This window comes from Phoenix dactylifera, chromosome 10 (assembly GCF_051530095.1).
Source record: "Phoenix dactylifera cultivar Ajwa chromosome 10, Ajwa_hap1_PhDact_Kaust_v1.1, whole genome shotgun sequence".
In the NCBI taxonomy this organism is placed as follows: Eukaryota; Viridiplantae; Streptophyta; class Magnoliopsida; order Arecales; family Arecaceae; genus Phoenix; species Phoenix dactylifera.
This window is the reverse complement of record NC_143199.1, coordinates 24,410,011-24,432,784: the sequence shown is the minus strand read 5'-3', so window position 1 is coordinate 24,432,784 and position 22,774 is coordinate 24,410,011. Positions and strand designations below refer to the sequence as shown.

General features: G+C 37.7%; 1 protein-coding gene across 22 annotated transcripts; it reads right to left on the bottom strand.

Moving 5' to 3' along the window:
• DET1 (light-mediated development protein 1 / deetiolated1 (DET1)) lies at positions 1-22,274 on the bottom strand. Of its 22 annotated transcripts, none has more exons than XM_088705609.2 (11): positions 21,937-22,232; positions 19,958-20,385; positions 19,634-19,862; positions 16,718-16,813; positions 6,181-6,249; positions 5,872-5,928; positions 5,664-5,744; positions 5,417-5,581; positions 4,586-4,681; positions 1,370-1,469; positions 1-395 (listed from the first exon to the last, which is right to left on the bottom strand). In XM_088705609.2, exons 1-11 carry the CDS (start codon positions 22,006-22,008, stop codon positions 223-225), a joined length of 1,566 nt encoding a protein of 521 aa, XP_088561735.1. In that variant the 5' UTR covers positions 22,009-22,232; the 3' UTR covers positions 1-222. The 22 variants fall into 22 exon arrangements, 18 of the variants coding, with proteins under 18 accessions (XP_088561735.1, XP_017700586.3, XP_088561733.1 ...); XM_017845097.5 differs by having other exon boundaries at positions 6,181-6,294; positions 16,718-16,891; positions 21,937-22,228; XR_605579.6 differs by lacking the exon at positions 1-395 and adding an exon at positions 467-749 and having other exon boundaries at positions 4,599-4,681; positions 16,718-16,891; positions 21,937-22,274.
• Positions 22,275-22,774: the final 500 nt, after the last annotated feature.

The following is a 22,774-nucleotide window of genomic DNA, read 5'->3' as shown; positions in this document are numbered from 1 at the left end:
TTATATCAACAAATAATGGTTTTGGACTAGAATAAGGCCAGTAGTGAAAACATGCAATCCACCTACCGTATGTTGCATTAAGGTGCTGTTCTTTGCCTGGTTACAGTTGCAGTTGCTGCAATTAATTCAGACATCCAAAATAGCTTTTTGGATGCCTGCAATTGCAACTACAGGCTAACCGCAAAAATGGCTCAAATCTTGTAATTGGAACTGTAAATAAATTTAGCTGCAATTCCAAGTACATGATTCATTGAAATTGGAAGCAGCCCTCAAAGAAATCCCCTCAGCATTCTCCAACTGTTGAAATTTAACATTGCCCCGAGTACCTGGAGATCGGGCAGCATACCAACCAAAGCAGAAACAATTTACATCCCTGCCAACTTTAAGGTTAAGTCCTGCAATGCAAGTGTGAGAATTAATTTCGGAAGTTGCTGATGATCTGACAATGAGAAAAATGCTCCACCTGTGTCCACACTTCAAATAATTTGTTATTTCATTTTGTTAAACACTCGTTAGCATTAGATTTTGTACTCTGTGGCAACACTTCAAATAAGCAGTGCTGCTTGGTACCATCCTGTACCCTTACAAAAATAAATACAAGACACATATACTTCATCTCCGGAAATGTATATTCACAACAGTTGGTTGCATATATGTCTGCTGGATGGAAAGAGCAAATGGTAAGTAAGGATGGAACAGGAATGATGAAATTCTCTTTGGCCTGCCATCAGAACCACCAGCCTCGGGTCCTATACAAAAGAATCAAAGTCCACTTAATTCACTAAACGATGAAAAAGATGAGTTCTGAAACAGCTTACATACTCATCACTGAGTCTGTTGTGAAAATGAGGGATGAAGAAAATATTATCGCCATGATAATAATTATGTCTTGAACTCATGTCAGTCTCCATCAACTAGCAGGCTTATGAAAATATGCAGCAGAAATTACAAAATAGTCGATGAAAATGGGCAGGTTTTTCTTATCAGATTTTTTGGGTAAAGTGCATCACATTTCTGGGGCTCTAGTAAGGAAGGCACCGGTAACTCCATTGGAAGGGAGAAGAAGCATTGATGGTAACATCCTGGATACCTCCAGAGGTTTAAAATGAAGAACAGTATAGTGGTATCTATCAGCCAAAATGCACTGCGAAACATGAGAAAGCAGTAACTGATTGTTGTCATAGGGGCTGAACCCAAGTCAAGAGTGGGAGTTGAAGCACAAGCAAAAGCTGGTTTACCAAACATAGAAAAGCACAAGCCACAGCCTGGTGCCAGAACAGGGTGAAAGAATCCAGTCACATTCTTCATAATATGACCTATTAAGGGTTCTCCCTAAAACTTTGATCCAATTAATCATCTTGAGGTGTACCTGGTTTTATCTTGAACTTAAGGATATTCGGCTGCCTCCTTGAAATGAACTTTATTGGATGTTCAGTAGAGTGTCTGTGGCGAACTGTTGCTGAAATCAACTATAAAAGGACAAAAGCAACAATCAGGCAACAGTTGTAACATAACATCAATGATGAAAAACCATTCAACCTACACATTGAGCACCTCTTATAGGCCAGTCAGAAACAAATATTCAATAACAGTGTCAGAGACAAATTTATAATCCAAAAAAAAAAAAAGACTTGTGATTTGTACTTTAATCATATCCGGATATCCAACAAGCCACATCCCACCTTACTTGAGAAGCAGACCAGAACTGACACCATACAGATAAAGCATGGGAAATGTGGGAGTATGGGCTCTCTGTCAACTAAAGAGTTGGCATAAGCTTATTTACTTTAACAGACTTGGTTTAACACCGAGTTTGAGACAACATAATAATATTAATATTTTTATATAGGGATATTCGATACCAATTTTCTATCAGATCCACAGCAGGTAATGATCCAGCTGATGTCAGGATATGCTAGGAACTGCATAGTTTATGATGTACAAGGATTCCAAATGGTTGGTTAGATATATGACAAAGTTCGCCATCTTGGTACCAGCCCCCTATTGGTACTATCTTGTTACAATGTTGATATATCTTACAAAGGTCGGTTTGGTATGCCGACACTCAATACGTCTGCTATACTATGTACCTATTCAGTACTCGTATAGTACAGTACACTCGATTCACACCGATGCTGACTGGTACAACATACCATTATATATATACACACACACACGCACACATACATACCATTATATATATTTTCATTTAAGTGAACTCATCTTTGAGATTTTAGGGTTTTGCTCTGTCACTTAGTGACTACTTCTTCCCACACTCTGAGGTTAGTAATTAGTGCTACCATAGCATGTGGCAGATAGATCAAGTGATGGCCAACAAAACCATACATACGCTGCATACAAACAGTTCTACTTGAGAAGCAAATAAAAAATTAAAAGACCATCATGGTCAGTTAGACCTAACTATTAACCTATATATTCTTTATTATATTCAACTATGACTGTTCATTGACATATATAGTTAAAAAAAAAAGCAGGGAAGGGATGCGTGAAGAAAATAAGACAATGTAATATCAACCATTTAGTACCTGATGGGATCATTGAGTGAAGATCAGATAGTAGAATTGGCAAACAAAGATTTAAAATAGAGGAGAAATTAATATAGCAAAAGAACATAAAAGTGATAGGAGAAGAGAAAACAGAGCAAGATGACCTATGATATGAGAGAGAGTGTATGTGTTGCTCCGGAGGGGCAGGGTATGGCATGTGCCTGCACGTGCATGTTATTATCCTCATGAATTTGGGAAGGTTCTTGTTTCGCAAAACTTAGTGATGGGTTATTTTGCTCAGGGGAAAAATATTACCTTCTTTATAAGTTAAAAATAGGTTTGAAGTATTTTATGATTATAAATTTTATGCTTCTAATGATAATTTAGTCAATTAAGTCTAGTTAAACAAGTATAGAAAGATGGATAATTAGACATTTTTCACCAAACAAGAAGCCCACTTTATCTCTTTTGTCCTTGATCAAGAATATAAAAAGGGAAGAAGAACAAGGAGAGTTTTTTCTCTTATTGATAACATAAAAAGGGAAGAATAATGAGAAGCAGCGGGGGGAATAAAAAGAGAAAGAAAGAGAGAGAGTGGAGGGGGGGCGGAAAGGGGAAAAGCATTTAAATGTGGCTGTTAGCTTAGGGAAGCAGCAGACCACATAGTTCCTAGAACTTTATAAGACTCCACATCTAGCTTAAAATTTGGAAGTGTTAATTCTCATTAAACTAAGTAATTAGATAAAGATAAAGGCCATAAATTTGCACAGGTGCAACCATTAATGATTTTATTTTTTTCTAATGGGTCATTCAACTTAAAGCTTAGACTCTATGTGATAGCCATACATGTCATCCGTAAAGTAAGGTTTTATATCAGTTTCAGTATCAGTTTTAGCTAGGTGGAATCAGTTTTGATTTCAACAATTTTAATTGAAAATAAAAAGGAGAAGACAAGAAAATAAAAGTAGTGAGAAGTTGAATTAGCTACATCGTTTTATTCACAGGGCTAAACAATTATTGGACAACTACAAAAATAATATCATATATATTAGAACGAATAAGTTAAAAAGGACTTATTTTTAAAATTTAATAGGCCATTCTAATGTTTTATGAATGTCTGCAAAAGTGTAGAACTAAATGCTATCAGACATAAACTATACATCATGAATTCTAAAAATTTGATAATATCACAAAAGTACCAATATAAAATTTATAAAAACATAATCCTGTAATCGTACAATTTGGCAACTGCATATAGCTCATTGATTGGTACCAATATGTCCTTTCTGCCAGGCATTAATGGGCATCATATAAGAAGGGATTCTTAAGCTGCTGGACTTTGAGTCCAATGAGGAAACCCTCCTCAAGTTGGGATTCCTATTATTTTATGCATAGTAAAAGTTATCTAGATTAAGAACCTAATACAGCAAATTAAACATAAACAATTTCAACGAGGCATATTATACCTTTTTAAAACTTATCATGCATCTAAAATCTTTAGCAACCATGTGCATTGGCACGTACATTATGGCTAGTTATTTTAAAGTTTAATAGGTCATTTTAGTGTTTTATCAATGGCTGCCAAAGAATAGAACTGCATGCTAACAGGTACAGACTAACATAAATTCTAAAAATTTGATGACATCACACAGAATACTAATATAAAATTTATAAACATAAAACACAAATAATATAAGTTGGCAACTGCACATAGCTCACTGATTAGTGCCAATATGTCATTTCTATCAAATACTAATAGTCACTATCATCACATACTTGTGGCTGTCACCACTGCTGGAGCATGGTTGCAGTACACACCAAAAATATATCAGTTTGTGTTTGTGTTTCTGTGTGCTTATGAAGCAAATTTTGTATTACAGAAAGCAATCGACACTCTCAAACGTCATTAAATGGACTAATAATTAAGTGAAATTAGAAATAGCAGGAGTTGACCTGCAAACATAGCAGAACTGCCACTTTTGATCGCAATGAAAATTACGATGATGAACAAGGTGATCAGTAAAATTAAGTAATCCTATTTTCACATATATGATAAACTCTGACTGAATAGATCAGACCTTTTCATCATACCGAAAGAGTGATAGATCGAAATATGGTGAAGGACTTTGGGACTGGCAAGTGCATGGTAACGAAGTCATCATCTTCTTCACGAACTGCCAACAACAAATAACATATAACTTAAAATAGAGAGGGCATACAAAGAGCAAATAGGTGAAACATATGCAAGCTTTCTAGCATATCCAGATCCTTAAAAATCTTCAGCCAATAATGTAGTTGTTACTAATGGATGCAAACCAGTCGACATACTGTTTCTAGGAAAAAACACTTATTTTGCCTAAATATATACAATCAGCTCCATGTTTCAGAAGTTAACTATAGGTTGTCATTCGTGTACAATGACTCAATGAGAGCTATTCTCAATCATCAATATACCAAAAATATAAAAACTGAAAAAAATAGAGACATTGCAATTATAAGTCATGCTACCGATTTAAACAATTGAACCTCCATTAGAAAAATTAAATAAGAGATAACTAATTGTTTAAACCGTACTCTCCAATCCCAAATTCTGATACAAGGAAATGTAAAATATTAAAAAAACTAAAACAGAATTAGACAAGATCAGGGTTAGAGTAGTATATGAAACAAGAAAACCATAAATAATTTAGCATCCTAAAATTACTTAGATATTTAGAACAAATTCTAAGATGGAATAGCTACATAAGCAAATAAAGTTAACAATCACGTCGCAAGCTTACAGAAAGAGCATTTGGTGAAGCATGGATCAACTGATTAAATTATATTTCTTTAAAAAAACATTATAATCCCTGCATAACTATACAATGAGCTAAAAGAGGTAAGCCCATACCTCAAGAACTGAGCATTACCTGTGAAATGTTGTTTGTTTTGTTTTTAATGCACCAAAGCTGATCGAGAGCATGGGTGTTATTGGAATGAGAAGATATAAAACTTGCATGCAAAGAATTTCTCGAATTTGCATGAAAGTAGTCATAGAATTGCTCAAACAATGAGTAAAGCTCCTCTGAAGAATTCTGCAGAAAATAAAACATCAATACAAATAATTGATTCAAAAATGCTATTTTAACAATGACCGCATTGGTATAAAGCAACTACCTGATAAAATGCAACAATCTCTGTTGTTTCCATGTTATACACAGCAAAGAATGCTGGTTGTTGATCAGTACTTCGGGCAACCTAAATTTTTAAATATATGGAAAATTGAAGATTTGATGAAAAATCACAAAAATAATATATAACCAGATTTAAGCATACGAAAGTGAATATATTTTTCCCAGAAGTAATACAATCTAATGATACTTACCCCTCCATCCACACTGCCAAACTTAATTAAAAGGTGATGACGATCCAAGAACTGCACCTGTTCAGAGTGTTCTAGTAAGCTACAAAATATTGTTGGAACAAATTCTTGAGATTATAAGAAAAAACAATCAAAAATCTCAAAAAAAAAAAAATCAGAAATTATTGGTCCAGGCAATCAACATATACAAAATTTCATAAGAAAGAATAAATTCTCATTCAAATTAATCTCAAAGTGAAACAAAAATCGTAATCTTTCAACATGTTAAACAAAACTATTGAACTTGTAAAAGGAAGCATGAATAATGCATACCTTCCACATGATGAGATCAACATAATCTTGAAAGTGAAAATAGAATTTCTTCTTTAAATGTTGAACCCTCTGGAACAAAAGCATGATTTCATCATTATCCTTTTCCAAACAACTCTTCCATAGCCGGACCAAAAGTGCATTACCAATTTAAAAAAAAAAAGAAACAGTAAAAGAAAGAAATGATGTTTCATAATTTTAAATGTTATGGAGATATAAAGCAACTAAACAAGTTGCATCAGAATACCTAAAGGTCAATATCTAAATTAGACGAAAAGAACATTCAAAAAATAAGGATACAATCATAAAACCCAGTAAGACCACATAGCCTCTTTCACCTTTGTGTTTTTCAAGATTCGTCGTCTTAGTACTGAAATCCGTATTGGTGCCATAATAGCATGGTGCCGGTACGGTACAAAATTTTTTTGGCATACTGAGTATCGATACGCCACCAGTATCAGGTACCGGTACCAAACCGGTATGGTACGGTACACCGGCCGGTACAATGTACCTTCTGTTATAAGGCCCAACACAGACAAATGTGTCACAGGTGATATAGACACAGGCATCCGACATATTAAAGAAAGCAGTATAAAGACACATGGATATGTCTATGAGCATATAGTCAACATATATGAATTCATTGAAGTATCCATCGTTGTCAATTTGTCATATAGCGTGCCTCTAGATGATGGACATAGCCTGTCCCCCAGCAGTTCGCCCAAGCACCCAACAGTTGCTCAAATAATGAAATTGGTATAGCACCATTTCATTTAACTACTTCATAAATATCATTAACCTCCATATATCTCTCAAGTAACAATTAAACATGCCTCAAGGCATAAGCAATTAATTTAGTGTATGAGTACTCATTAACAATTAAAAAACACTTTCAACATGCACTATAATTTCTATTATCCACACTAAACTCATAGATAAAAGAAACATAAGTAATAGCATACTTATTATTGTCTTATGATTCTTAACTCAAGCAGTATCTATCATTGAGATTTCTTCGCCACCCAACTTGTAAGACATGGGATCCCAAACTTAGGGTATGAATGAAAGAATTTAGGGGTCACTTGTTTAACACTTAACACATTTTTTACATGATTTTGTTTGGAGTCCAATCCAATGGTCACATTCCCTCATTAACATTCATGAATCATTTACAATAATAAATTAGAAAGAATAAAAAAAACAGAGGTTACAAGAAAATATGTAATAGGCTGAATATATAAATGTAATCGCATCCATGTGTTTTTATATATACATAAATATCTACATATGAACACATATATATTACATACATACATGTCCATATATGAACATACATATATTACATATGTAAACTAAATATATAAATACATAAATCCATACATATGAATATGTGGACAAATATACAGCATAGACTAGATCTCATCAAATCTTTTGTAGAGGATATAAAAGCTTTTTTAAGCATGATTTACATTGTTGACCCATTCTTCATCAGCTCAAGATTTTGGGGTCAAGTGGTATTTTCCAGCAAATCTTTATATCAGTCCTTTCCTAAACCCTTACTGATCCCCTTCCCTTCACTGCCCTACATCATATGGTATCAGCACTTAGATTGCCAGAGATCATTAGTTCAAACCTCCTTCAAGTTATTTATTTAAGTCACCCAGTTGTCATCTTGACTTGTTTCAGTTGTTGTGACTTGTTCTTCCTATACTTGTTTATCTATCCACAGGTGGTCCAGGCCGCACATTGAGGGCAGGTGTTAAGCCTTACATACATCATTGTCCCAATTCTTGGCAACACAAGTTTTTGGGGCCAATTAGTTGACAGACCTTTTAGTCCTTGATGCTCATCAAGATTCATGCCCCAATAGCTTTTAAATATATGCATGTCTCATGTCCCATTATTCCAAAAGGATAATACCATGGATGCACTACCTTGATTCACACCAATGGTTAAAAAGTTGTTACCTCCACTACCAAATATTTGATGGGAAGTGTGCAGTCCCATTCTCTGTCCGACACACACACATGTACCTATATGTGCATGCATAAATATATGGCAGCCTAGATGGGTTTCACTTGAGGCATCCTGGTGCCTATCTACCACCTAGGTGAACACCTGCAAGGTTGCAACAGCAAATATGTTTCCTATTATAACTATAAAGCACGGATGTGTTTTAGATACACATGCCACATAAGCCCAACTAGATTTTTTGCTATAACTAAAAAAAAATCAAAATGTCTAATTAATTATTGATTGACAAGAATAATATTATCAAGAATCCCCAATGTGAGTCTATCATGAGTGTCACACGTTGATAGGCAATGTGAAATTTATCTCCTAGCATATGAATATTTCAACTTTCATTATACTTTTTCTCTGTTTTTTCTGTTATAACAAGCAATTTGAGATTGTTCCTACCATTTGGATTTTGGAATGTGCCATAATCTCATCTCCTCCCCTCCCCACTTCTTAAAGGACAAAAACGCAATGTGATTTCTGTAAGCCCAGTAATAAATTAATAGCCATTTTACTATTTTTACTTCCCCTTGTCCATCTCTTTTTCTGTTACAATATCAGCTCAGATATCTGATGAGAAGCCTTTTTCAGATTTTTTCCCACTTTTGTTTGTGAAAAGATCGGCATCGACTCCATGATGGATTTCACCGTGCTGAAGACCCACACTTCATTCAGACATATGACTGCTCCACAACTGCTGTAAAAAGTAGGGTTACTGATGCTAATACAGAGATTTTTTGTGTGAACATGTATGCTTGCAAGGTTTGAACAAGTGTGAGAGCATGGAATGCCGTACCTGCCCGCACCGGCCGGTACAGGCTGTTACGAACCGGTCCGGAGGCAAAACGGTACCGGATCAGCGTGGGATCCGGTACCGCGGGTTGGTTTTTGGAAAACCGACTAGTGCGGCTCCTGTACCAGTTGGTACCGGTCGTGCACCAGTGACGTACCGGACAGTTTGCACCGGCACGTAGCTTTTCTTTTTTTTGAGCACAACGCCGCGCGCTGTGGTTCAAAGAAAAGAAGTGGCCATTGTCGGCCACTTCTTTTACTGTGGCCGAATGGCCATAGTAAAATTTTAAAATTTAAAAGAAGTGGCCGACAGCAGCCACTTCTTTTTAATTTTTTGTGGCCGAAAGGCCACGCGCTGTGGCCCTTTCAGCCACATCCCAGCCAAAGCGCGTGGCTTTTGGGATTAAAAAGGCCACGGCTGAATTCTGTCGCCGAAATGGCGACAGATTGTTTAATTAAAAAAAATCTCCCCCCAGACGCAGGTCATGCAGTTCACTCTCGTTTGGCTATAAAAACCGAACGAGAGCCTCAGACCCTCAGGTATCCAATATAAATGAAGTGGCCTCTGAGTCTCTTAGGGGTAACCAGAGAAGGGCAAATTTGAGAAATAGCCCACAAATTGAGGAGCATGTCCTTCCCAAAAAATCAAGCGAAGACTATTTAAGGTGTGATTTCTTTCTCCTATTTTATTTCTTTAATTTTATTAATAAGTAGCTTAAAACAAATAGTTTAGAAATTGCCAAAAAAAAAAATTATGCCAAAATTTACCATTTTGGCTTAATTTTTTGATACGTTGTAGATTTATGGTAGGAATGGAGCCATCAAGGAAAACCAACCCCACAAAGTGTGATATTGGCTGGTCTTATGGGCGAAGAGTCGGGGAGCGACACCAGTTTCAGTGCATCTATTGCGACAAGATCTTCAAGGGAGGAGAGGTAACCTGATTGAAGCAACACTTAGCCGAAAATTCCAGTGAGGTTGTTATGTGCCCGAATTGCCCAGGCGAGATTTGTGTGCTGATGAGGCAGAATCTCGCTCAGGTCAAAGAAGCGAAGGAGAGGGCTTCCAAGTAGAGAGCGAAGGTGGATCGCCGAGCAGCAAAGCCATCTTCCTATCACTCTAGGGAGCTAGAGAAGATTGAGGATCTAGAGGAGGAGGCAGAGATCCAGGCTGCCATGCAGGCAAGCCTGGATGTTCAGTGGCAGCAGGAGGAGGTGGCCAAGCATAGGGCTCAATTTGGGCCCTCTGTCTACGAGTCGGGCGGCGATTCCGGAAGCACCAGGCAAGATCCAGAGTTCATAAGGACAATCTCAGTCAGAAAGGGCGTCAGCAGAGAATATGGCCGGATTGCATCTATGTTGGGTGGTTTTGGTATCCGAAAAAAGTCATCTAGAAGGATTCCACCAGGAGCGACAATAAATAACGTAGATCTGCATGCTCTCCCCAGCAGAGATTCAAGGCAGCAGAGGATAGACTCAATGTGGATGAAGGATAAGAAGAAAACTATGTGGTGAGTTGTTGCATCCTGGTTTCACTTCAGCCATATTCCAGCGAATGTAGCAGACAATACGTACTACAGGTATGCCATTTCCGCCATACAAGCTGCCAGTCCCGGTGTAGTTCCTCTAGGCCTGAAAAACATATACGGTGAGCTTCTACACAACAATAAAGAGGAGCTGGAGAAATGGATTGACTTCTTCAAGAGCAAGTGGCCCATATATGGACTAACCATCATGTGCAATGGTAGGACCGGTCCGACCAAGCGGAGCATCATGAACTTTCTAACATATTATGATACGAAGACCTTTCACAAGTCGATTGATGCTTCGGCTCATGTGCACGACACCTAGTACATCCTAAAACTTATGGAGGATATGATTGATTTGATAAGAGAGGAGAATGTCGTGCAGGTCGTCACTGATAATGAGCTGCAATATAAAGCCGCCGGAAAGATCTTGATGGAGCGGCGACCACATTTTCTGGACCACATGTGCTGCACATTGTATCGATCTTATACCGATGGACATTGGAAAGATCCATAAGGTGGAGCAAATAGTGGAGACAGCCCAACGCAACTAGTGGTTGTGAGCGCAACCGGTCCACCTTCGCCCTCATCCACAGCAAACAGAGAAACCGTTTGACACAACAGCGCCTCAACGATTTTGTTTATGTGTACTACAATCTGCGGTTGAGGCTAAAGAGCATTCAGGACGAAATGGAGCTCAAGTATGCTGATCCGAACTACGGAACCTTCACCGATTATGACGATGATCCACTGCTCAGCTGGCTTGTGGACCAGCAGTAGGAGCCCGAGCTTGACAAACCAGGATCACCTCTACGACCAGCTAGCTTCATAGCCACCGAGGCTAGGGTCGATCCAGAGCAATGGACTGAGCGCAATATTCCACGCACTTCCAGAGCTGATCAGCTACAGGCACAGGGGAGCCAGTCACCACATAATTTGCATGAGACACCCTCTCAGAGAGCTAATCGAGAGATGCTCAGCAGATGAGGATGACATAGCCAGGCAATGAGGGCGGGAAAAGAAAAACAAAGGGTCCTAATGGAGAGTATCGAGGAGACTTTGACCAGCAGCAATAAAGGTTCTGGTGGTGATGGATCTTCTAGCCATGGAGGGAGCAGAGGACAGTATAGTACTTATGAGACACAGCCGGAGGGTGGTCTTCATTTCACCGATGAGTCCCAATTTATGGGTGTGCTACCCAGGATACGGACCACGGTCGACTATATGATAGGGTCTGAGGATATCATTGGATATAGAAGACGGGCTTCTCGAGGTTGTTCAGAAAGACATGATACAGCTGCAAATGAGGTCGCATGCAGATACGGATTCTATGATCTACAACCTCAGCCAGACGAATATAGATATGGTGCATCGGATTTTGCTTCCGCCATATTCGGATGGGCTCCTATACAGTCAGAAGACACCTCTCAGACCCAGAGCGTGAGCGAGAGATTCGACAATTCTTCTAATTTGAAACGCGCTCCTTATGATTGGGTTGATCTGCCTCCTCTTGACTATACTTATGATCCGGATATCTGTGAAAGCCATCGGCACTCATCCCGATTTTAAATATCTTAGAGTGCTTTAAATGTATGTAAATGATTGTATGTTAATTTGAAGATATTTTTTATGTGAATCATTTTATCATTTCTATCATTTCGAACGGAACGAAGTAATAAGATGCATCATCTATATTTCAACTTTCAACCCTAAACCTAAACATAGAAATATCAAAAAGCATGAAAAAAGCAATAGAAAAACGTTAAACTTCACTTAATTTCACAAAATAAGATCCAACAGCGACAGTAATTAAAAAAAAAATAACTGTCGGAACCCAAAACCCAGCCCTTCAACCAGGACCGGCACGGGACTGGTACGGACCGGACCGGTATGCCGACCAGTACCGGTACGGCGGACCTTGTGTGAGAGTGCTCTTTTTATTCTCTACAACCTGGAAGTCCGCATGCTTGTCCTAGCCAAGAGTGTTCCCAGCTGCTTCATTTGAAAGTGCAATTTGGCATGTTTCACTATGCAAGCAGGCATGTTCACCCATATGGATTTGGATCTACATTCTACAAGCCTCTAATTAAACAAGTCACTGTTTAATATTTCAAGACTGCTGCTATGTTTGTCTAATAATGTTTGTCTAATAACATCCCAAGGAAGGGTGTAAAATTGATTTTCGGTGCAATACATGGGGGTTAGAGTGTTCATTTGGGGCCAAAATGCCAACCAATGTCTGCCAAACCAGCCCAAAGCACCCGATCTAGGCCGTACCGAGCCAAACCAGCACGAGACCGGATCAGCTCGGCCGTGGAATTCGGAACTTGCCCCCAAACCAGTTAGTTTGAAGCAGAACCGACGCAAACCAGGCGGTTCCCACCGGTTCGAACTGGTTCCCCACTCCCCCTCCCTTTTTAAGTAGTGGGAAGGCCTGAGAAAGCTTCCTTCATGATTTTTTCAAATCCCCTCGCCGCTGGCCAAAAAGCATGTTGATTTCGACGATTCAAGAATAATCCAACCCAAAACAAGGTACGTTTTGTTTCTCCTACCTCATTTTCTTCTTTTTTTTCAATGCCAAAAAATTTTCAAAAAAAGGGGAGGTCAGGTCAAAAATTTCGATTTTGGCATGATTTCATGATAAGTTGTAGACCCAAGGTCCGCCAAACCGGGCCGAACTGCCAGATTCCGCCAGTACCGAATCAATTTGGTTGTAAACCAGATCGGTTCGCTAATAAGAAACGGTTTCGGCCCGTATGGGCTGGAACCACATGGGACCGGCCGAAACCTGTCCTTTTCGGGCCAGAACCGGTCGGTTCCAACCGGTTCGATGCCGACTCGGTGCAAACCGGTTAGTTTCCACCAAGTCAAGTAGTACTATGGCATTATTGCCATAGTAGCCTATTGGGAGCTTTAAAAGCCCTTCAGCAGCATTGGGAAGGCCCGAGAAAGCCTTTCCAATGGTGAGTTGCCACAGTGCCAGAGCTTCTCTAGTCCAAAAAATCTACAAACAACACCGATTCAGGCTATCGGAAGGAAGATCCAAGCCTGAATAAGGTGTACTTCCTCTTCTCTATCTCTTTTCTTCCTTTTTTGGGGCATATTAAAAAAATAGCTCAAATATTGCAAAATGAAAGAAGATCATGCCAAAGTTTTGAATTTGGGCATGATTTTTTTATATGTTGTAGATCTATGGATGATGTACACACTAACATAAACAATTTTATTTTTTAGATTTTATATAATTTTTAAAAATTAAAAATATATTTTTGGATCTAGATATCTACAAGAGCCATCTCCACTTGATCCGATTTTAGATATTGGCATGTATATTATACTTTAAATGTACATAACTGATTGTATTATTTTATATTTTTATGTCATTATTTGAATTGAAAATATTTTATATTGTTCATTTTATGATTTGTATCATTTTAAAGCAATAAGATGCATCATCTAGATTAAACCGGAATCATAGAAACATTAAAAAAACATCAAGAAAACATCAAAAAACCATCAAATTAAACTTAAATTTATAAAAAAAGTTCGAAAAGAGTTATTACCAATTAATTTTTTTGAGAACCGCAAAAAAAATTAGGGCATGCCGGTCCATGAACCGGCACGCCCTACCGGTTCGGTTCGGCATCGAATCGATACCGATCTATACCGGACGCCGCCCGGTATGGATCCCGATACCGAATCAGCAGATCTCGTGTAGATCTATAGATGAACTACACAATCCCACTAAAATTCTTAATTTTTGGATTATATATAATTTTTTAATTTAAAAAAATATTTTTGGATTAAAAATTAAAAAAAACAAAAAATAATTGTAAAATTAGAATCTTATTTAGGGGCATACAAGCTACTCTCCAGCTAAATTTGGTATCCATTTATTTAAGTTTTAAAGCAATCATGCGCATAGTAGCCTAGGACTAAATTTTTAAAAAAATGAGAATTAAGTAGTCTTTGATGCACGCCCATGAGCTTAGAAAAAATATATGTAGCATCCATTGTAGAGTTCTAGCTATCCAAATCCTCTCTCAGACGGTATCTTCGAGTGGCTGTGAGCACAACTGGTCCACCATCGCCCTCATCCACAGCAAGTAGGAAAACCGTCTGACATAGAAATGCCTCAACAACCTTGTATATGTTTACTACAATCTGAGGTTGAGGCTGAAGTGTATTCAGAAGAAAGTAAAACTGAAGTACACGAACCCGATTCATAATGCTTTTGTTGACGATGAGGATGATCCTATGATCAGATGGCTTGTGGGCCAGCAGCAAAAGCCAGAGCTTGATGAGCCAGGATCGCTTCCACAACCGGCCAATTTTGTAGCCAACAAGACTAGGATGGATGCAAGGCAATGGGCATATCGCAATATTCCACGCATCTTTGCAGCTGATTAGCTATAGCCATAGAGGTCAATGTAGAGCTGGTCCTTATATGACTTCTTGTCTGAGATATCCTTCCAGAGATATAATCGAGAGTTAGACGAGGTAACCGCGCTACCTGGTCGACTCAGGAAGGCGACATCCATCCTCCCAGCATTGTTAGACAGAGAGGGGCACAAAGAAAAGGCATGCAACTGTTTAGCGCAACAAAAAAAGAAAAAGTAGTTACAGCCTTGATGGAGAGTGTGGAGAAGTCAATTTACTTAGATTCAGAGATCAGAAAGAGCAGCGATGATAATTCCGATGGTCATAGATCTGGTGGCCAAGAAGGGAGTGGACATAAGACCACCGTTTATGAGACAGTCGCAGGGTGGTTTTTGATTCAATAGTAAGTCTCAGTTTAAGAATACCACGCAGGATAGGGACTACGATACATAATCTGATAGAGCCCGCGAGGATACGATTGTATATTAGAGACCTAGAGATCCTTTAGGAGGATACGATGCAGTGACATATGACTTAGCATATGGAGTAGGATCCATAGACATCAGGTTCTAAGACATATGCTGGATTCTATTACCCACAGCCACAGACAGTCTACGAGAGACATCGCCATTCGACAAGATTTTAGATATCGGTATATATGTTGTATTTTAAATATATATAATTAATTGTATCATTTTACATTTTGTGTCTCACTAATTGATTTTAGAATATTTTATGTTGCTTCTTTTAACATACATCTCACTAATCATTTTATGTCCTACATCACTCTAAAACATCAAGAGGCATCATTTAGGATATATCGAGATCATAGAAATATCAAGAAATATCAAATTATATTTAAAATTATTGAAAAAATTGTAAAAATTGATTACCATTAATTCAAACTCAAAAATATTGAAAAAAATTGGTATGCCAGTTCAGAACTAGCATGCCATTGTGTACCATGTGTTGGTACATACCAGTTCGGTGTCATACTGAACCGGCTGCCGACCGATACGGGTCTCGGTACCGGTTTGGTGGATCTTGACGCCAACTTTGCCTTGGTAGTTCCCACAAATCCATGATTTATAACTTTTTCAAGGACCTTTTGGGGAAGATGTATCATTTCCCATATTTTAGTATTTCATGTATTCGAAACATAGAAATAGCCTCTCTACACACAAGGATAAAGTTTTATATATCTGACCCTCTCCAAACCTTTCAATAGCGGGAGCCTCTTGCACTGGGCCACTCTTTTTTAACCATATATTTTTTGAAAAGAATATTAGTTTAGAAATTATACATAATTTAGCTAGGTCCAAACTTCAAATCAATTTGTGATTATTATGGTCCCTACGAGCTCCTAGACTTCCTAAAGTGTGTCTAAAAAAAAGTCCACATGAAAAGACCCTAGGTCCTCTTCTTCGCATGAATAAAATCAATCTTCCCAGTTTGTTTTGTATCAATATATGAGAATCACAAAAAAACACACAATAGAATGCAACACGATAATTAAAGGATAAAGAAAAAAAAAGGATAAAGAGAGCATTCTCCAATAATCTTCAGCAACTAAAAACCATGATATCAAAAATACTAAATGCAAACATCAGGTAATATACATACAGGTAGAGTGAAATGCAAATGTTAAGTACAGAAAATCAGAAAAATAAAAATCTATCTTCTCAAGACAGTGAAGTTTGCAAAACTTGAAGAAAAATAATAAATACACCACATCATCCAAGTACATAGCATACAGATTAGCTAGCACATTGTCAAATTCTAGTAATCAGGAAGTAAAAAAGAACATAAGTTATAAAAGCCTACCAAAGTTGGATCTGCTTCTTCATTCCATGTTTTACGAAAAATAAATGAAAGCAAACGCTGCTTGATACCACTAAGAAGAGAAGTCCCCTGTGTAACCTGGTGATGTTGAACGCCATTAGCTACTTCGTGGGCAGATAAATCATCTAGCTTAGATTTATCCAAGATTCCCATGCACTGAAGAAAATGAATCAGGTATAACAGATCTTATAAGAAAGATTATCACGCCACAACTAAGTATTGTGAGATCTTTAAAAATGAAAAACATAAGGAGATAAAATTATTGTCATGGCTATACCGTAAGCTGCTCTATTTCGCACATATCATAAAAGCAGATTAAGATGACAACCCTTACATCTTCATATCTTAAAGAACATTTGAAAGTTATTTTGATTAAGCAATAAGAATGCTTGCAAAACACATGAATCAAGATATTGCCTCCACACCAGCAATTGCAACAAAGTGATTGAATTATAAATGAAACTTCAGGAAGATCATATTCCAAAACAAAGGAAGGCATTAAGTACATATGCATTGCTGCGAAACACCAGCACAAATTCTATGTAGATCAAAATGATTAAATCATCCCTAATCATTTGCTTGATTTACCAAACAGCTTCGCAGAAACAACAAAAATAAGTTCAATAACCCTACTACTCAATGCCAATGCACCACAAGCTGTAATAATCCCACTGATCAAACTGACATGATGACAAATAAAAATGCTAGATCTTAAGATGCTTTTACAAATCAAAGAAAACAAGAACAAAGACCATGAGCTTTTTCTGTTTGAAGAAAGGTGAAAATAGAAGACCTGAAATTTTACTATTTGTAAAATTTGGATGTAGAAGGAAGAGGGTAAGTAACTTGTCACCAACCCAAAAGAGATGCACATAACAAACCTCAAAAAAATTATGCATTCGAGAAACAAAGGTTAGGCAAAACATGGAGGACAGGGAAGACATGACAATTGCATAGTTATACATCTAAAGCCAAAGTAACAACTTCATCCTCTCTACGCTTAAAGCAGGTAGTGGAGGGATACATGAAATCTAACCAGGCCCAATGGGGTACACAGCATGCAAACAGAAAGAGAGAGAAGAAAGTATATTTTGATCATCTAAAAGGAGCACTAAGTAGTTTCCTATCTAAATATGCTTTGTCCTTGAGAAAAAAATATACGACAAGCAAATAATCACATCCAATTCTATACCTCCTACACATGCACAGCCCCATAGATTGGACCTTATGTGTTAATAAGAGATGTGGCTATTAGTATTCCCAAAACAATATGACAAGAATCATTTGTTAATAAATACATATTCATGTTTCTTCATCTCTTTAAAACAAAAAAACAATACATCCTAATAGAGCTGGATGTGGGTCTGAAATAGACATGAATTTAACTAGACTCAGCAATATAATTCAAACATTATATGCTTCATACTTGTACCTAACATGAACCTGATCTAGTAAGAATTGCAACACTGTTAGACGACCAAGCAACTGGACCAGGTCATGGTTTAAAAGATAGATTTAAAGCCATTCTAGGTCTGCTCTAGCTCAAGCAATACTAGGTCTGAAACAACTCATTTACACCATTTAGCATCACAAATAGCACGATCCAACCTAAAATAACCCAAAGATGTTATTTATTTCTTTTAGAGAAACAAAAAACACCTATTTTGCATCATTGCAATTATAGTTGTTGTAAGCACTGGTTAAAAGAAAAGTCATGACAATGCATTGGTGGTAGGACGGCGTCTTTAAAGCACTAATGCCCAATGTTGTCACGAGCAACTAGTGAGGTGCCTAGGCATGACCACCTAGGTGCTTGGACAACCAAGCACTTTCCAATTCTGAAGCCGTCATTCAACCAGAACCCTGGACAACAAAAAGGAACTTATATCCAAGTACATGCTTGCATTTCTAGTTATGAATCAAATCTTGATTCTGAAATCTGTATATAAAGAGAACAAAGAGGCAGAAAACAAGGTATACACACAGCAAGAAACAGATAATTGTCATAACCATGATGAAGAAGGCTTATTCATTACCACACAAAAAGGATATAATTCATTTACAGAAAAACAATATGGTAACACTTATGTGTGCAGCCATTGTGTGTTTCTCAAATTCGAGAACCGCTACAAAACGGTAGGAAAGAGAATGGGATCTCTCTTTCCAAATTTGATCACGAGATTACTTCGGACACAGAGTTCAGCACATTGGCATGGGACTCAGCAGCCAAAACAAAATAATAGCCACTGATTTCGGTTAATAGAAAAGACATTTTTTGGTGGGGGGGAGAGGGGAGGAAACTGGGTCATGTATGCCCTTCATAAAGGGGTTTCTTAAACCTTTTCTCATTAGTGAATTTCTATTGGATCACCTTCACCCAGCTCCATGGTAGGTTAACCTTGTAATATCCTATGTGCTATTTTCTTTTGTTATTATCCTCTAAGATACTGTGTTATTTGTGTGCACGATCTCTTGCATCAGGAATTCGGTTTCATATCGGGTTCGTCCAGGGTTCCACTCAGGGCACTTCCATGTAAAACATATCAGATGAGAGTAATCCATGCCTTCATTTTTTTTTCTCCAAAACAGCAGTAGTGCGATCTTAATAATTTTCTAAATAGAAAATATAGAAATTTATTCCCTAAAAGATTTATAACATAATACCAGATGCAACTCTTATCAAATCATATGATATTTTGAGCAACGTACAAGAGACAAATGGTAACTAAGTATAAGTCCGATATATTCCTCCTTAGTAATAAAACCATGATAAAATATGAAAAAAAAAAAGAAGAATTTAATCTGCATTATATGCAATACCCAATGTCTATTTAAGTTGACTATAATCTCATCAAGCTTGGGAAACTTATTTTTTTTCCAAGTAAGAAAATTACTTACGTGAGCATGGGAGTTAATAAATAACTCATCATCTTCTCGGCAGAATATACCTATATTTCGTACATCAACAAGGTTTCCAGAATCCCGAATTTGTAGTATATGTATTGTTTGATATCGAAGAGACATGATACACAACAGATCCTCATACAAGAAAACACCCATGCTCTGGGCCAAGTTGACAAAATCATTGCAAAAGGCTTTCTCATCTAATATGACTCCATCTTCCAGTCTGACACAAAAGTTATAAATATAATAATTATAAAAAGGAAAAATGGAGAACCCTTATGGAAAGCACACATGGTAAGTATTAGCATTTTCATCTACCTCACAAGGTAAAATGTTATCCTTTCTATTGAAGGGACTCCATCTATTGCACCCTCTGTGGTAGGTGCATCATGGCTTTGTGCAGTTGAGGTTGCAAACAAGCCGAACTGGCGGCTCTCCATATAAAGAAAGAAGTCCTTGCAAATAAACTCATTGCTGGATGCAAGAGACACACAGTAGAGCTGGGTGAAAAAGCTGTCGAACCTCTTTGCTTTCTGGGGCAGACTATGTGAATCGCAATCTTCTCCCTCGCACGAAAACGACAACCATGTGGGTCTGTAAACAATCAGATCCTGGTGATTCCTGCTAAAACTCACAAGGTATTGACCATCATCTGTAAACTTGCGAAAGGAATGGTCTGGACAATCGATATCATATATAGTACAGCTTGGAACCAAATTCTCATAAAAATGTCTAACAAGATTAACCTGTCCACATTAAAAAATCTGAGGTTTTTACAGATTCAAAGCAACTAAACATAAATATAGAACAAGATGGTCTCATTAACATCAAAAAATAGTGAATAATATGGAATACATTAGTCAAACTTAACAACCCTTAAATGCAACAATGACAGCCAGTGTAGTATAAAGTTGGAACCAAGAATAATATGGAATACATTAGTCAAACTTAACAACCCTTAAATGCAACAATGACAGCCAGTGTAGTATAAAGTTGGAACCAAAAACATTCAGCTGTCAGATCCTCACTGTGATTTCTCACCCTAGAAGATCCTTCTTTATTTTCAATGATTAAATAGTATGGAAAGGAACAAGAAATTCAGACCAGTTATCAGAAAGCATCTGATCATATGTTGATCAAGAAGATTCATGAAATATAACATGCATAAAGTTATTTAGCACAACAGTGTGCATTTCCTAACTAATATTTCAAACCTTATAACATCTTCTCAGGAAAGCTGGGTCAATCTGACAACCTCAAGGTACTTGCATAACCAACTGATATATACAACAGAACCAGATCCAAGTGGTAAAGTTTTATAAATCCCAATCCAATGAGGCTTTTCCCCTCCCAAATGCTGCTATTCGTAATAAGTACGTAACCAATAAACTTAGTTTCTAGTCTATAGTTCACTTGGTTGACCGGAAAATTTGCTATCTTCTTCACATTCTGCATTCAAACTGAATTACCCATAAATTTAAAACATTCAGGAAAAGAATTACACCTTTTCATCAAATAGGGACTAGGTAACAGATCAAGTCCAGTTCAAGGCCAATGACCAATCTAATGGGACTTAACTCCTTGAAACCTATTTCAAGGCCGATGACAAATCTAATGGGACTTAACTCCTTGAATCCTATTTCACCAATCTAACAGGACTCAACTTCTTGAATCCTATTTACCATCTGCCTCCGCAAAGGCTTGCATAATCCATCAACACAACCTTCACCATCACTTCATAGCCTCAAAAAATGATAAGTCGCCCTTTCCCGTCAACACACTACTTTATCAGCCTTCTTCATCCGAATTACGGAAGTTGTTCCAAAATCCATGCGAGCAAAGAGGAATGTCGATGCCAAGAAGGCACTGAGCAAAGGGAAACTCATGCATTGAACCCCCGCGTAAAATCCATACTCCTCTCATCGATCCAGCCAACCTTGAAGCAGCAGGCAGCTCAACAATCGATCGCACACAACAGATTTGCAAATTCCGTTTTTATTCAGAACTCATGGCTCAAAAATCTCTGCTTGTTACAACCATCTTTACTTTTACGACTCCCCTGCTTCTTTCAGACACTGGAAACTGACATGCATAGACTTACATGGTTGTTCAGGAACGATTAGTATCGAATTGGGGCGGTTAAACAAACGATTTGGACAAAATGTTTCTTTGATGCTTTACCAATTACATGATGATTCATAAGAAGAAAGCAAAGAAAGAGAGAGAGAAGAGAGAGCAATCAATTGCAAAGAAGATGAGGGCAACAGGAATGGGGAGAAAGAGAGAGGGAGGCGTACACTGGCCCCAGGGCGAGGGGTGAGGATCTGGCGCTCGAAGACCCTGGCAGCGAGGTTGTTGCTCCTAAACATCGGTACGGCGGACGGGAGGAGGCGGCGGGCGGCCAAACCGAGGCGAGGGAGGGGTGGCTGCGGCGGAGACGGGCATGCCTCTCCACCATCCAACCTTTTTTAGAGAGAGATGAAGGCTGTCCCTCCGCCTATGGGGTGGCAGCACGTGTGGTCTTGCCTACTTGCCTGCCTTCTTCACTCGCCGCCTTCGTCGCTTTTGGCTGTCGATAACACCGCTCTCTCTCTCCGGGAAAGTTTGTGAGGACGACAAAGGGACACGAAGAGGCAGGGGCGAACAAGTGGGCCCCAAACCAGAAGTTAACAGGCTCGTTTCGACAAAGAGATTCTTTTTTATTTTTTTTGTTTTTCTATGAATCTCCGAATATTAAAACATCCAGCATGTTTTTCTAACAAAATAAAAAAAAATGGCATGAACATCCTTCTAAATATTGAATTTTGTATGAATACCCTTCCAAAATTGATATTTATATGTATGACCTCGTAAAACTCTATTATTGTACAAATACCCGTAATATAACAGTTGTTTTAATGGTATTAAAAAAATCATATTTATATTAATTAAAAATAAAATAAAATTTTAAAATTATGCTATTGTCCTTATCTTTTTCTATTTGCATGTCTACCTATTAAGGATATTTTAGTCATTTTAATTTGAAACTGTTAATTTTTTAACGTCATTAGATAGCATTGGTATATATGCAAAAACAAAAATAAAAAGGGTAGAATGCCAAAACAAGTGTTTTACAAGGATATACATACAAATATC